Source organism: Triturus cristatus, chromosome 2_1, assembly GCF_964204655.1.
Source record: "Triturus cristatus chromosome 2_1, aTriCri1.1, whole genome shotgun sequence".
Taxonomy (NCBI): Eukaryota; Metazoa; Chordata; class Amphibia; order Caudata; family Salamandridae; genus Triturus; species Triturus cristatus.
The window spans coordinates 92724341-92741086 of NC_140581.1; the positions used below are offsets into that span (position 1 = coordinate 92724341).

Sequence of the window (16746 nt, forward strand, 5' to 3'; positions counted from 1 at the left end):
GCAAAGACAGAGGAGCCGGATGAACAAATTCATACTGTAAGTACTCCTGAGATTGTAATGAGGCGTCAAAGATATAGGTGACGTCAGGCGATGTCAAGGAAGTGGCCCATTGTATCCACCGAGGATGCAAAGCTTTAGAATTTAGTACACTTGCTTTGGTCACTGCCTCAAGGGCAGTATATGGTGTGACAACCAACATGTGTTTTCCTTGCGACAGCGCTCGTTCTTTGAGAATCGCCATCTGTACTGCCGTAAGAACTTTCTCGACAGAGGAAAAACGCATTTCAGACGAAGTGTACAGGTGTGATTTGTAGGCAATGGGGACGGTGTCGCCCTCATTCAACGTTAAGTACGTGAAACCCACTGTGCCCGGCACAATTCTTATTACCAGGTTAGTGCGGTTATCACGTGTCAGTAAGTATTTTGAAGCAAGAAGATCAGCTTGCAGTAATTGCAAAATAGCTGAATGCTCTGGCAGCCAGCATGATTTGGAAAAAGTAGGTTGTACCAAGGCATAAAGTGGCTTGATACGCTGGGCATAATCAGGAATGTATGTACGACCGAAATTCAGAAAGCCCAGCAAAGACTGTATTTTTTTCCGTGTTTTAGGAGCACGCAGGCATGCGCACTTCTCCAGGAGGTGCGGAGCCAATCCTCGACCTTCATTGTTGAGTTCGTAGCCCAAGAACAACACTGTATAGTCTGCAATGTGAGACTTTGCAAAATTGAATTTGTAACCGAAGTCTGCGAACATAACTGTAATGCGATCAACGCGACACAGATGCGGCCACAGCTCGTCGTCTGTGAGATAGATATCATCAACCTACGAGTACGCATCTGGATCTATGCTCTCTAAAAGAGAGACTACACGTGCGGCAAAGACACCAGGGCTGTTTTTATAGCCCATAGCTAGTCTTGTAAGCTGTTTTTGTTTGCCGCCTGAAGTAAACGCTGTCCACTGACTGCTAATAGAGGACAGGTTATGGCTGTAAAAGCCATTGGAAATGTCAAGTGTGGTTTTAAACCTTTTTCGCACAAGACTATTGACGAGAGCCGAACTGTGAGTATTTTGTACCGCGCACGTCCGGCAATGAGAGTTTAAATGCCGGTAATCCAAAACCAGGCGGTACGACCCAACAGGCTTCGTCACAGTGAATAAAGGATTATTCATTGGTGACACGCATGTTTCAATAACACCTTGATATTCCAATTGTTCAAGGATTGCCGCGACGTGAGGTCTGGCTTCGCGACGCATGGGATATTGGGGTTGTGGCTGGGGCATAGACCGCAATGGAATCTCATGGCTGGGGGACAATTTATCCCAGCCCACCTGAGTACGATACAAAGCCGGTGCTAGCACCAGAGCCCACTCATCAGCGAACCTTTTAGCTTGGTCCTTTGGCACTGTGTGCGCAAAGGACGGGAGGATTACCTCCTCCCCTCTAGGAGCATCTAAAATGAAAGCCGGGTGCCAGTCTGCCTCCGCTAGGAGAATGTCATAAGAAGAGGTCAGATTATCCCAAAAAATCCCTTGAATTGTACGTTGTATGTCACCTTCAATTAGGAGGACTATGTTATATAGTCTGTCAGGGGGAGCCACTCTAGTGTCAGCAGTTTCTACGGTAATGAACGTATCAGTTGCTGTTGCCTCCAGATATGGACGCAGTGCTTGCCGCACTACTGTAACCTCCGCCGCGCTGTCGAGCAGCGTTGGGTCCCATGTCAGGTTCCGAAGCTGCGTTCTCACTATCTGTGGCATACCTCGCTGTCAGTGCAGCAACTTTCTTTTTCTGAAACGGGGGACGTTGACGTGCAAACTCGTCTTGCTTGCCTTTACCGTCAGCCTGACGTGGTTGTTCACGACCTTGTTGTGCACCCTGACCTTTGCCACGGTCTCCGCCACCGGACTGTGAGGCCGATGTTTCCTGTGAAGAACGAGGAGAGCGTTGTTCAGTAACCTGAAATCTATCAGGCGACTTAATACTAGTACGATCGCGCAAATCATAAGTGCGTTCGCTAGTCTGCTGTACGGGAGACGCAGGACGAGACCCCTGTTTCTGTTGCTGCTTTCCCTGTTTCTTTGCTCTCCAACTCTGTTTTGGAAAAGCTGGACGATCGTCTTTACTAGACGAACTCACCTTAGTTTGTTGTATCAAGTCAGGAATGATTACAGTGGGTTTAACTCCCAAACTACTGCGGCCAATAGTTTTATAAGCTTCCGCAATAAGTTTAAGTAACTCTTTGGGCTTATCGAGTTCAGCGACGCGGGCTAAGCCATTTGCCACTTGGAACTGTACTGCATCTCCCTTGAGATTACCAAGGACGAGGGGGGCAACGACGTTGAATACTCCGACAAGCCTCATTCCCAACTCTACAGCCGCCTCCGGTCCGTGCTGATCTTGAACACGTTTAATGACGGAGGGCAGCACGGCCATAGACGGAGTGCCGAAGCACTTCGAGTAGACCGCGGCAAAGATCTTTCCCCAGTTGTCACAATCTGACACATCAGGGATAATGTCTTTTGGCAAACTAATGGTGAGAATTCTGTGTTTCTCCACCTCCGTAGAGTGTGGAAACACGGCTTCCAGCTGGTCACATTTCTCGGCAAGCCAATAAGGAAAATCATCCTTATTTTGGGGGCGCTTGCCCATCACCGAATTAACTATGACAGGACTAATAACAACTGCCGGGTGACCAGCCGGTAGTCCCGCAACAGCAGGACCCACCTGCACATTACGTGAAACGTATTGCACTAAAGCCCTATATACTGAAATAAGGGTTGTATGGAGCGTACGCAGTTCATCCACCGCAATAGTCAAATAGCGGGGGTGAGGCGTAAATCCGGCAAGCACCGGCCATGTGGCCCCTGGAATTGACAAAGGGCCCATTCTAGCCGGTGCAACCGTATGGGGAAGGGAGCCATTAAACCAAATGCTGTGCTGCCAGGCTGAAAGGGGGATCTCCAGTGTCCGATATGGCGTATAATTGGCTGGGACCCGCGTGCGAGTATACGAGTGAAACGTTTTATCATCCGCATTCACTGCTGGCAGTGTCACCCAAGAGTAGAACAACTCATAAGGATGGGTTCCATCAGCACTCACCACAAAAATAACGGCCATCCCATCGTCCGGCACCCCATACGTCGTCAAATGACGTCGCAGAGGTGTACGGCTATGTGCAGCAATTTCGACCGCCATAAGGACACACAAAAGATCAACAACGAGTTTAATCAGTAGCACAAGGGTTCAGAAATAGAAGAAACCTTTTTAATGATCAAGTTTGAAAGAACCTATCAGGTGAGTAACAGGTAGGTCAAAATCCGTCACTCCCGTTATCCGGAAACAAGAGTGAGGGTGTCGTGGACTAATATAAGCACTACTAAGGCGTTTCAAATCCATAGACCAAACGTTAGGTGCGCCTTGTTGCAGGGATTTTGTTCATGCACAGAACTATGCACAGGAAACCAGGACCTCAGTGAATTGTGGTGTACCAAAAACTCACCTCAGAACCCAGAACCCCTATCCGATCAGCATCAGTGTCCCATTCGTTATCCGTATTTATCTCGGTGGTCCCAATGTATAGACAACCCAGAACAAGCGACTTAGTGTATTCTCAGGAATGGTGGGAATCAGAAATACCTATTCGTTATTATTCTCATATCAGTCCACAACAAGAGTAAACAGAGACACGGTAAAGTTTAAAGAGTTTATTTATAAACCTCGTGTCCTAAGATGCAGTACTTTGGCTAACATAAGCAGACAAATGATTAAAATCAAAACCATCAGCATAGTTACAATACCATAGAAAATGAAAGGAGAAATCATAATATAATGACAGTGGAATACAGCCACCTTCCTTTCGCTAGTAAACTAATATTATTAGACTAGTAGAAGGTCTCTAGGCTTGAATGGGGAACCCCATACCGTAAAGATCAGCTTAGTGGAATCACATCACAGGATCAGGTGTACTCTGCTCCTGGGAAAGCTCTTCTTCCGAATGAATGTGTCAAGCATGCAGCCTGCAATATTAAAAGCGCTCGACTCTCAGGTATTTGCAGCTGTGTGCGTGTTATGGCTAAATAGTGGGCCGATCAACCTGAACCCACAAACATGCACCTTCTAGCTACCCAGACTGTTTCTTTACACAATGTTCAGACCAAGGTCGCAGCTCACGGCTAGGGATGTGAACAACAGACAGTTCTCATGTGAAGAAAAGGCGAGCAAGCATTTCTCAAATAATAACATGTAACTGCAGTGTCGTGTGCAAAAGTGGCAAGATGGCTTTCTAACATCTAAAGCGGTTATGCTAACTTAGCAATGTACGTATATAAATTGCAGCCCTCACTACAATGGGTGGTGTCATTCAAATGGTTTGAAGGGGTGGACATCGATGAGAAAGGCACAGAAGTTGGGGCGTGAAAAGAAGAGAGATTATGTGAGGGGCTTGTAAATTGCTACACATAACTCTATACTGCATATATGATAAAAATATATTGTGTCATCTTAAGAACAATAAATATATATTAGGAAAAAGAGTGTGTGATCGCCATGGACCAGGCCAGCAATGTGACTATAAATGATGCAGAATGTTCAGCGTATGGACTGCTGCATAGTTCTACCAAGTTCATACTGGAGACACCCAGTCTCCCGTATGTACCGCTGCATAGCCCTACCAAGTTCATACTGGATACACCCAATTTCCCGTATGGACTGCTGCATAGTCCTACGAAGATCATACTGGAAACACCCAATTTCCCGTATGGACTGCCGCATAGTCCTACCAAGTTTATACTGGATGCACCCGATCTCCTGTATGTACCCCTGCATAGCCCTACCAAGTTCATACTGGATGCACCCAGTCTCCCGTATGTACAGCTGCATAGCCCTACCAAGTTCATGCTGGATACACCCAGTCTCTTGTATGGACTGCTGCATAGTCCTACCAAGTTCATGCTGGATACACCCAGTCTCCCGTATGTACTGCTGTGTAGTCCTGCCAAGTTAATACTGGATGTACCCAGTCTCCCGTACTTACTGCTGCATAGTCCTACCAAGTTCATACTGGATACACCCAGTCTCCTGTACGTACTGCTGCATAGTCCTACCAAGTTCATACTGGATACACCCAGTCTCCTGTATGTACTGCCACTTTGTCCTACCAAGTGCATACTGGTTACACCCAATTTCCCGAATGGACTGCCGCATAGTCCTGCCAAGTTCATACTGGATGCACCCAGTCTCCCGTATAGACTGCTGAATAGTCCTACCACGTTCATACTGGATACAACCAGTCTCCCGTATGTACCGCTGCATAGCCCTACCAAGTTCATACTGGATACACCCAATTTCCCGTATGGACTGCTGCATAGTCCTATGAAGATCATACTGGAAACTCCCAATTTCCCGTATGGACTGCCGCATAGTCCTACCAAGTTTATACTGGATGCACCCGATCTCCTGTATGTACCCCTGCATAGCCCTACCAAGTTCATACTGGATGCACCCAGTCTCCTGTATGTACAGCTGCATAGCCCTACCAAGTTCATGCTGGATACACCTGGTCTCTTGTATGGACTGCTGCATAGTCCTACCAAGTTCATACTGGATACACCCAGTCTCCTGTATGTACTCCCACATTGTCCTACCAAGTGCATACTGGTTACACCCAATTTCCCGAATGGACTGCCGCATAGTCCTACCAAGTTCCTATTGGATGCACCCAGCCTCTCGTATGGACTTCTGCATAGTCCTACCAAGTTCATACTGGATACACCCAGTCTCTCCCATGTACTGCTGCATAGTCCTACCAGGATCATACAGGATACACCCAGTCTCCCGAATGTACTGCTGAATAGTCCTACCACGTTCATACTGGATGCACCCAGTCTCTCCTATGTACTGCTGCATAGTCCTACCAAGTTCCTATTGGATGCACCCAGCCTCTCGTATGGACTTCTGCATAGTCCTACCAAGTTCATACTGGATACACCCAGTCTCTCCCATGTACTGCTGCATAGTCCTACCAGGATCATACAGGATACACCCAGTCTCCCGAATGTACTGCTGCATAGTCCTACCAAGTTCATACTGGATACACCCAGTCTCCCGTATGTACTGCTGCATAGTCCTACCAGGATCATACTGGATACTCCCAGTCTCTTCCATGTACTGCTGCATAGTGCTACCAAGTTCATACTGGATACACCCAGTCTCTCCCATGTACTGCTGCATAGTCCTACCAGGATCATACAGGATACACCCAGTCTCCCGAATGTACTGCTGCATAGTCCTACCAAGTTCATACTGGATATACCCAGTCTCCCGTATGTACTGCTGCATAGTCCTACCAGGATCATACTGGATACTCCCAGTCTCTTCCATGTACTGCTGCATAGTCCTACCAAGTTCATACTGGATACACCCAGTCTCTCCCATGTACTGCTGCATAGTCCTACCAGGATCATACTGGATACACCCAGTCTCCCAAATGTACTGCTGCATAGTCCTACCAAGTTCATACTGGATACTCCCAGTCTCTCCCATGTACTGCTGCATAGTCATACCAGATTCATACTGGATGCACCCAATTTCACGTATGTATTGCTGCACAGCCCTACCAAGTTCATACTGGATGCACTGAATCTCCCGTATGTACTGCTGCATAGCCCTACCAAGTTCATACTGGATACACCCAATTTTTCTAATGTACTGCTGCATAGTCCTACCAAGTTAATACTGGATACACCCAATTTCCCGTATGTACTGCGGCATAGACCTACCAAGTTTATACTGGATACACCCAATCTCCTGTATGTACTGCAGCATAGCCCTACCAAATTCATACTGGATACACCCAGTCTCCTATGTACTGCTGCATGTTCCTACCATGTTCATACTGGATGCACCCAGTCTCCTGTATGGACTGCTGAATAGTCCTACCACGTTCATACTGGATACACCCAGTCTCTCCTATGTACTGCTGCATAGTCCTACCAGGATCATACAGGATACACCCAGTCTCCCGAATGTACTGCTGCATAGTCCTACCAAGTTCCTACTGGATACACCCAGTCTCCCGTATGTACTGCTGCATAGTCCTACCAGGATCATACTGGATACTCCCAGTCTCTTCCATGTACTGCTGCATAGTCCTACCAAGTTCATACTGGATACACCCAGTCTCTCCCATGTACTGCTGCATAGTCCTACCAGGATCATACTGGATACACCCAGTCTCCCAAATGTACTGCTGCATAGTCCTACCAAGTTCATACTGGATACTCCCAGTCTCTCCCTTGTACTGCTGCATAGTCATACCAGATTCATACTGGATGCACCCAATTTCACGTATGTATTGCTGCACAGCCCTACCAAGTTCATACTGGATGCACTGAATCTCCCGTATGTACTGCTGCATAGCCCTACCAAGTTCATACTAGATACACCCAATTTTTCTAATGTACTGCTGCATAGTCCTACCAAGTTCATACTGGATACACCCAATTTCCCGTATGTACTGCGGCATAGACCTACCAAGTTTATACTGGATGCACCCAATCTCCTGTATGTACTGCAGCATAGCCCTACCAAATTCATACTGGATACACCCAGTCTCCTATGTACTGCTGCATGTTCCTACCATGTTCATACTGGATGCACCCAGTCTCCTGTATGGACTGCTGAATAGTCCTACCACGTTCATACTGGATACACCCAGTCTCTCCTATGTACTGCTGCATAGTCCTACCAGGTTCATACTGGATACACCCAGTCTCTGCTAGGTACTGCTGCATAGTCCTACCAGGATCATACTGGATACACCCAGTCTCCCGTATGTACTGCTGCATAGTCCTACCAAGTTCATACTGGATACACCCAATTTCCCGTATGTACTGCTGCATAGTCTTACCAAGTTCATACTGGATGCACCCAATCTCCCGTATGGATTGCTGCATAGCCCTACCAAGTTCATACTGGATACACTCAGTCTCTCCTATGTACTGCTGCATAGTCATAGCAGGTTCATACTTGATACACCCAGTCTCCCGTATGTACTGGTGAATAGTCCTACCACGTTCATACTGGATACATCCAGTCTCTCCTATGTACTGCTGCATAGTCCTACCAAGTTCCTATTGGATGCACCCAGCCTCTCGTATGGACTTCTGCATAGTCCTACCAAGTTCATACTGGATACACCCAGTCTCTCCCATGTACTGCTGCATAGTCCTACCAGGATCATACAGGATACACCCAGTCTCCCGAATGTACTGCTGAATAGTCCTACCACGTTCATACTGGATACACCCAGTCTCTCCTATGTACTGCTGCATAGTCCTACCAAGTTCCTATTGGATGCACCCAGCCTCTCGTATGGACTTCTGCATAGTCCTACCAAGTTCATACTGGATACACCCAGTCTCTCCCATGTACTGCTGCATAGTCCTACCAGGATCATACAGGATACACCCAGTCTCCCGAATGTACTGCTGCATAGTCCTACCAAGTTCATACTGGATACACCCAGTCTCCCGTATGTACTGCTGCATAGTCCTACCAGGATCATACTGGATACTCCCAGTCTCTTCCATGTACTGCTGCATAGTGCTACCAAGTTCATACTGGATACACCCAGTCTCTCCCATGTACTGCTGCATAGTCCTACCAGGATCATACAGGATACACCCAGTCTCCCGAATGTACTGCTGCATAGTCCTACCAAGTTCATACTGGATATACCCAGTCTCCCGTATGTACTGCTGCATAGTCCTACCAGGATCATACTGGATACACCCAGTCTCCCAAATGTACTGCTGCATAGTCCTACCAAGTTCATACTGGATACTCCCAGTCTCTCCCATGTACTGCTGCATAGTCATACCAGATTCATACTGGATGCACCCAATTTCACGTATGTATTGCTGCACAGCCCTACCAAGTTCATACTGGATGCACCGAATCTCCCGTATGTACTGCTGCATAGCCCTACCAAGTTCATACTGGATACACCCAATTTTTCTAATGTACTGCTGCATAGTCCTACCAAGTTCATACTGGATACACCCAATTTCCCGTATGTACTGCGGCATAGACCTACCAAGTTTATACTGGATGCACCCAATCTCTTGTATGTACTGCAGCATAGCCCTACCAAATTCATACTGGATACACCCAGTCTCCTATGTACTGCTGCATGTTCCTACCATGTTCATACTGGATGCACCCAGTCTCCTGTATGGACTGCTGAATACACCCAATCTCCCGTATGGATTGCTGCATAGCCCTACCAAGTTCATACTGGATACACTCAGTCTCTCCTATGTACTGCTGCATAGTCATAGCAGGTTCATACTTGATACACCCAGTCTCCCGTATGTACTGCTGCATAGTCCTACCGAGTTCATACTAGATGCACCCAATTTCCCGTATGTACTGCTGCATAGTCCTACCAAGTTTATACTGGATGCACCCAATCTCCCGTATGTACTGCAGCATAGCCCTACCAAATTCATACTGGATACACCCAGTCTCCTATGTACTGCTGCATGTTCCTACCATGTTCATACTGGATACACCCAGTCTCCTATGTACTGCTGCATAGCCCTACCAAGTTCATACTGGATGCACCCAATCACCTGTATGTACTGCTGCATAGCCCTTCCAAGTTAATACTGGATAAACCCGATCTCCAGTTTGGACCGCTGCATTGTGCTACCAAGTTCATGCTGGATGCACCAGATCTCCCATATGGGCTGCTGCATAGTCCTAATAAGTTCATACTGGATGCACCTGGTCTCCCGTATGAGCTGCTGCATAGTCCTACCAAGTTCATACTGGATGAACCCAGAGTCCCGTATGGACTGCTGCATCGTCCTACCAAGTTCATACTGGACACACCCAGTCTCCTGTATGTGCCGCTGCATAGCCCTACCAAATTCATACTGGACACACCCAACCTCCCGTATGTGCTGCTGCATAGCCCTACCAAGTTCATACTGGATACACCCAGTCTCCCGTATGTACTGCGGCCTAGACCTACCAAGTTCATACTGGATACACCCAGTCTCCTTTGTACTGCTGCATAGTCCTACCAGGTTCATACTGGATACACCCAGTCTCTCGTATTTACTGCTGCATAGCCCTACCAAGGTCCTACTGGATGCACCCAGTCTCTTGTATGGACTTCTGCATAGTCCTACCAGGTTCATACTGGATACACAAAGTCTCCCTTATGGATTGCTGCATAACCCTACCAAGTTCATACTGGATACACAAAGTCTCCCTTATGGATTGCTGCATAACCCTACCAAGTTCATACTGGATACACTGAGTCTCTCCTATGTACTGCTGCTTAGTCCTACCAGGTTCATACTGGATGCACCCAGTCTCCCATTATGTACTGCTGCATAGTCCTACCAAGTTCATACTGGATGCACCCAATTTCCCGTATGTACTGCTGCATAGTCCTACCAAGTTCATACTGGATGCACCCAATTTCCCGTATTTACTGCTGCATAGTCCTACCAAGTTCATACTGGATGCACCCAATTTTGCGTGTATATTGCTGCATAGCCATACCAAGTTCATAATGGATGCACTGAATCTCCTGTTTGTACTACTTTATAGCCCACCAAGTTTATACTGGATACACCCAATCTCTCCTATGTACTGCGGCATAGTTCTACCAAGTTCATACTGGATACACCCAATTTCCCATATGTACTGCTGCATAGCCCTACCAAGTTCATACTGGATGCACCCAGTCCCCCGTATGTGCCGCTGCATAGCCCTACCAAGTTCATACTGGATAAACCCAGTCTCTCCTATGTGGTGCTGCATTGTCCTACCAAGTTCATGCTGGATGCACCCAGTCTCCCGTATGTACTGCTGCACATTACTACCAAGTTCATACTGGATACACCCAATTTCCTGTATGTAATGCTGCACAGTCCTACCAAGTTCATACTGGATGCACCCAGTCTCCCTTATGTACCGCTGCACTGTCCTAGCAAGTTCATACTGGATACACCCAGTCTCCTGTATGGACTAATACATGGTCCTACCAAGTTCATACTGGATACCCCCAGTCTCTCCTCTGTACTGCTGCATAGTCCTACCAGGTTCATAATCGATACACTCAGTCTTCCGTATCTACCGCTGCATAGCCCTACCAAGTTCATACTAGACGCCCCCAGTCTCCCGTATGTGACGCTGCGTAGCCCTACCAAGTTCATACTGGACACCCCCAGTCGCCCGTATGTACTGCTGCATAGCCCTACCAAGTTCATACTGGACACCCCCAGTCTCCCGTATGTACCGCTGCATAGCCCTACGAAGTTCATACTGGACGCACCCAGTCTCCGTATGTACTGCTGCATAGCCCTACCAAGTTCATACTGGACATACCCAGTCTCCCATATGTACCGCTGCATAGCCCTACCAAGTTCATACTGAACTCACCCCTAGTCTCCTGTATGTGCCGCTGCATAGTCCTGCCAAGTTCATACTGGATACCCCCAGTCTCCCGTATGTACCGCTGCATTTCCCTACCAAGTTCATACTAGATGCACCCAGTCCCCCGTATGTGCCGCTGCATAGCCCTACCAAGTTCATACTGGACACACCCAGTCTCCCCACACACACACACACACACCAGAAAATTCAAGATCTGCTCTACGTGGATCAAGAACACAAGATATACTAAAGATCAAAGCCAAAGCAGTGACTAAAAAAATAGAGGCTCCTCAAATAGCATCTCTAGTGACATGGTAGGCATTATTAGCACAAGCTAGTTCACACGCCTTCCTAATAGAAGGTAGAAGAGGGTGCAGCAACAAAGAGACATTTCCACACACAAGAGGGAAAGGGGAAGCTAACAGGCCTGTGTCACTCTGGGGAAAGCTCCCTCTACCACCAGACACTTACTTCAACGCTGTCACCCGTGTGCGCTAACCTGCTGGGAAGGAGCAGATGCTCCTGACTGCATGACAAAGTTACTAAAGGCAAGCGAGTGTGATGTTTTACAGAATGGCTACAAACTCGAATGTTATAGCTCTCTGCAAATATTCAACCAAGGGTGTTGAGATCCTTCCTTCTGGACCTTCAGGTTCTGCGTCTTTGAAGAGTTAGCGTGGTGAATTTTTAGTGCTACATAAAACTTCATAAATAAAGAAACGGAAAAGCTAAGGAGTGAACTGTAATATAGCAAAAAACGATTGAGAATGTTCAAGAACACCAAATGCATGTATTTGGCTACCTTTTGCTCAGAAAAGAGGGGCAGAAGCAAACATGATTCATACTACATCTGAGTACCATAAAGACATGGATTAAGAAATGCCCAGATGGTGAGGCACAGAGTTACCTCCAGGTACATCAGAGAGAAGGGATGTGTGGCACAGATTGGCAAGATGCCTACATTCATCTGCCAGTCGTAAGAAAACATGAGAAATACTGTTGCCTCAAAATCTGTGAATGTCACTGTTACAGAAGGAGCCGTGCTCTTTGAAATTTGCCCTGGGTGCATTTAGTATGCGTAGTGGTGACAGATTCCCTTTGGCACTGAATTTGTCATATTTCATCAGCTGGTTCACCAAAGCCAGTTTGCAACACAACGTGTTGTAGGATGTGCAAATGACACTAGAGGTCCACAGACATGTCTGGACTAGAGGTAACCTTCGCATGTTCAAAATATCCTGCACTTAAGAGCCATCCTTGTCACAAAGGTCACATAAATATATCCTTCAAGGAACAAACTTTCTTGTCTTCGGTTGACCTCTCGTTTAACGCCTACACAGGTGTCCTCTCTTCTCGTCCTCATTGGATTGCTCCTTTTTATAATAACGAGCACCAGACTCCCAATGCAAGTGCCTTAGTAATGTCTGGAGAACCAGAGGACGTAGCATTGAGGTGACAAGGTAACTCCATCTCCAGTAGATCACACTGGTCTCCTTGATGATGCTAGAAGGAGCTAAAAATCATGAACCTCCAGGCACCCTCTTTGCCTCCGTCACTTGTGACGAATTCATCTGTGGATTTTAGGGCAGTGCCCATGTTTGAGATCCCAATACAAGGAATATGGTCAGCCAGAGAAACCTTGTGCAGGACAAGAGATTGCCCCACCTAGCTCTGAAGTATCTTGTGCCCTCCTTATCTCTTATCACACTGAAGTATTGTCTGAACAAAAAGGTAGAAATGAGGTCCAGAATCTTTTCAATGAAGGCACAGAGGGTCTGGCATTGGGTCTTAGCTCAGAACTGCGATGGGCGTTTGGGCCCACTTTTTGCGCCCCCTGGTACTTCTTTATTGCAGTAGGGACTTTCCGTAATATGGATTGTGACAGTACATATTTTGCACCAGCACAGTCCTGAGGGGCGTGTCTTATTTGCATGGAGATGGGGTCCTGGCATCTGCATGGTATAACAAAGCGGATGCAGAGGTAAAAATTTTTTGTCAAGAATGGCACTGGTTCTGCGCTACACATAAGGGGGTGCACAGCTAATAATCCCTTGATGGCGGCATTGGGAGGGGCGGGCACAAGAGTCCCAGGGATCCCTCCGGCATCTTCCTTAAGGCGGGTGCAGTCATACACTTCATAGGACTTCAAGGGAATCCCTGCCACCCTGACCCCCACATTAATACTATCTGCCTTTCACCGATGTTCCGTTCCCAGTGCAGGATCAAGTTTGGGCATGCACTGGGAACAATGCATATGTGGAATTGTGTGCATTGTCCCAGTCTACAGCGGTGCATCTTTTTAAGAGTGGTATAGCGCAAACCAGAAATGTGTGCCTGATTTCTAAAACAAGTTCTGGAGAGGAGGTAATACCTCTGCGCACTATTACTGCATAGAAATTGACTCCGCTTTCTGTGTGCTGTATCTCACCATTTGCCAGGTTTACCCACCACCAGAGCAAAGCGTTGCGCCTGCTGTTCTCTTCCACTGTTTATGTATGTCAAAGGAAATTCCATGCTACAGATTGACATTTAGCTTACTTGTAATCCTAGCTCCTTGCATTTTTTTTAAAACGATCAGAACCATTTTCAATTAATCAATCCTTGACTTACCATGGTGGCCAGAATTTAGATGCCTAACTGACCCTGCTTTGTGTATTCTGGGGCTGTGTAGCGCCTGAAATCCTGAAAGTGCCAAGAACAGCATTCACTCGTGTGAAAGTGTTGTCTACGACCACTGTTCCATGCTTTGGTTTTCTTTTGTTATGGTTTTGAAGTAATGTTCTTTTTTTTTTTTTAAAGACTCAATATACTGCTTCCAAAAGGGATGCTTTCTTTACAAATGCATTTTGAAAAATCGAAGATGTTTCTATTTATGTATGACTTGTAGAATGTCAGATGTGAACTTAAATATTCTTTTTTGACATAAAATGCCCATTATGAAGTATTGGGATTACAATTAAATAACTGTTCCAGCTCCATTCCGAATCTTTTCCCACCTGCGGAGGTCGAAGTTTTCCAGGAAACTGAAAAACTAAAGTAAGTTTTAAATCAATTGTAAAGCCAACAGTGATATTTACTGTTTGGTTTTACTGATATCAAAATCCTATTCTACCACTCCATGGGTGTCATAGTCTGTGCCAGGCTTCCCACCTCACCCCCATTTACCTCCAGTTTTTTTATTTACTTTCTTTGCTTTCAGAACATCAAATGTGTTTGTGCCTAGAAACAGCTTGACCTTTGCCTTGAAAATCATGTGCTATATCCACTGCAGGCTAACACACAGCACCCAGAAGTCTATCCTGCTCTGATTTTGACTTTCTTTTCCTTTAAGAGTTGAGGAAGCCGTGGAACATTATCTTGACCTCCTTGCCCTGCTGCACGAGGGATCCTATGAGCCAGTGAGTACAAGTGGAAAATGAGTCAAAGTATCAAATGGTCCTCCAAAGAAACCATCTTTGGGACCCTCTCCAATAAATACAGGATAATCAGATGGGGAGAAGATTTATTGATTAGGCACCCTAGCCACAGCTAGGCCACCAGCTTTTTTCAGGAACCTCAACTCCTTCTCCAATAAACCATACCACACTCTAGAGGTAAACATCATTAGAATGCAATGCCAGGGAGAGGCCAATTCTGAGACAGTGAGAATAAGAGAAGATGGCTAGGCAGATACCACACCATCCGGTAGAAGAAGAGTTAAAAAAGGATTTGCATCACATTTGCATTTGAGTAAAGCACTTGCTTTGGGGAGAAGGTGCAAGTCTGTGGTGGTTCTTTGAACAGCCTTAACCCATCCTTGGTATTTTCTGACCTATATTGAAAAGCACTTTGAATAATACAGAAATTTGTATTTTATTGTATGTATTCATTATTTATATGTTTAACTCATGCCTGACTAGTATAGTTTCTGGGCACAAGAAGGTGAGAGCAAGAGGGGTAGTAAGAGAAAGAGTCCAACCACAGACAGTGGAGGGAAAAAGATGACAGATTCTTCAGAGGCGAGGTAGCTGCTGACCATAACACACATTTCCGATAAGGAACACGTCAATATAAACAGAGAGAGCTGATGAAGCGTTGTTCAGGAAGTGCGTTTTCAGATTGGATTCAAAGATCTCGAGGGAAGTGGCCTCTTTGCAGGCAGAAGGGAGAGGGTTCCATAATTCATTGCCCCCTATGAAAAGTGGAATCTACTTAAAACTTGCGTCTTCTCTCTCTAACTTCATCCCTGTAGACATTCTGTGATCCATTTACCCAAATAGCTCAGGTCAGGTTTTTTCCTATGGCACCAGGAGACTTGGTTTATGAGTGTCAGTGCCCTGTGCAAAAAACCTTTAATAAATAGTTGCTTCTCCATCACCGTCAGAAGGCTCGACCTACGTCAGTGCATGAGTGTCAGTATTTCATTGCTTTATGTAATCAGTTAAGACCGTGTGCATCTTACCCCACACAAGATTCCATTGTACCACTGTTGCAATTCCTAATACAGCCTGCAGTAGTTCCTTTAACCCAGCTGTCCAGTTAATATTTTTCCTTGGGAAGATTGGTCCTTCAGCCATTACCCAAAGTACTGCACCGTAGTCGGTCTCATCTGGTTTGGATATGTGGTATGGAAGGAAGAATGGACATTATACACACTTGTGAGCTCCACCTTTCCACTTTGTCTGCCTTTTCTACTGATTCTCCCTCTGGTGTTGATTAAAGGCTGCCTCCTCAATCAACTCTGTGACAGTCGTGTGACCCAGGATCGAACCGTCTAAGCACTGACTTGATGCCTTCGGTCTTTCTCTCTCTTCTAAATCTTTGTCTCCTCCTTTTTTTATTGAATATATTCTGTTAATTTGACATTATACCACTTTGACATGAAATGTTTCATACTTTTATACAATATTCCTTTGTAACATTCAACAGAAACTTGGTAAATCATCTACAAAGGGGTATCCTCTAGCAATCACAATGAAACACATCTACGCTGCGTTGTGTAGATCTTTAACCAAACCATTGATGTGATCAAAGCAGACCGTTCATGTTACTGTGGAATCGTATAATAGAGCAGCCACTCGTTTCCTGCTTACATCTGTGCAACCGGGGTTGCTTTCTCAGCTAGACCACCATCACGTAGTGCACTTTTGGCAACATTCATGGCCCCTCACCTTCATCACTTGGCATTGGGTCCAGTAACTCATCCCCAGCCTGCAACAGTTCTGGCTTACTTTTTTAACTCTCACCTGTAAACTCATGCTCTCTATTTCAGCCATTTTTACGTATCTCCCTTTTACTTTCTTGGCCTAGGACC

General features: G+C 46.1%; 1 protein-coding gene across 2 annotated transcripts in view; it reads left to right on the forward strand.

The window, feature by feature from the left end:
* FANCG (FA complementation group G) overlaps positions 1-16746 on the forward strand; it is a 249449-nt gene that overhangs the window by 156793 nt on the left and 75910 nt on the right. For both annotated transcript variants that reach the window (XM_085628171.1, XM_085628180.1), the window contains one exon: positions 14785-14851. In XM_085628171.1, the coding sequence (XP_085484297.1) occupies positions 14785-14851 (67 nt within the window). The remainder of the gene's footprint in view (positions 1-14784; positions 14852-16746) is intronic.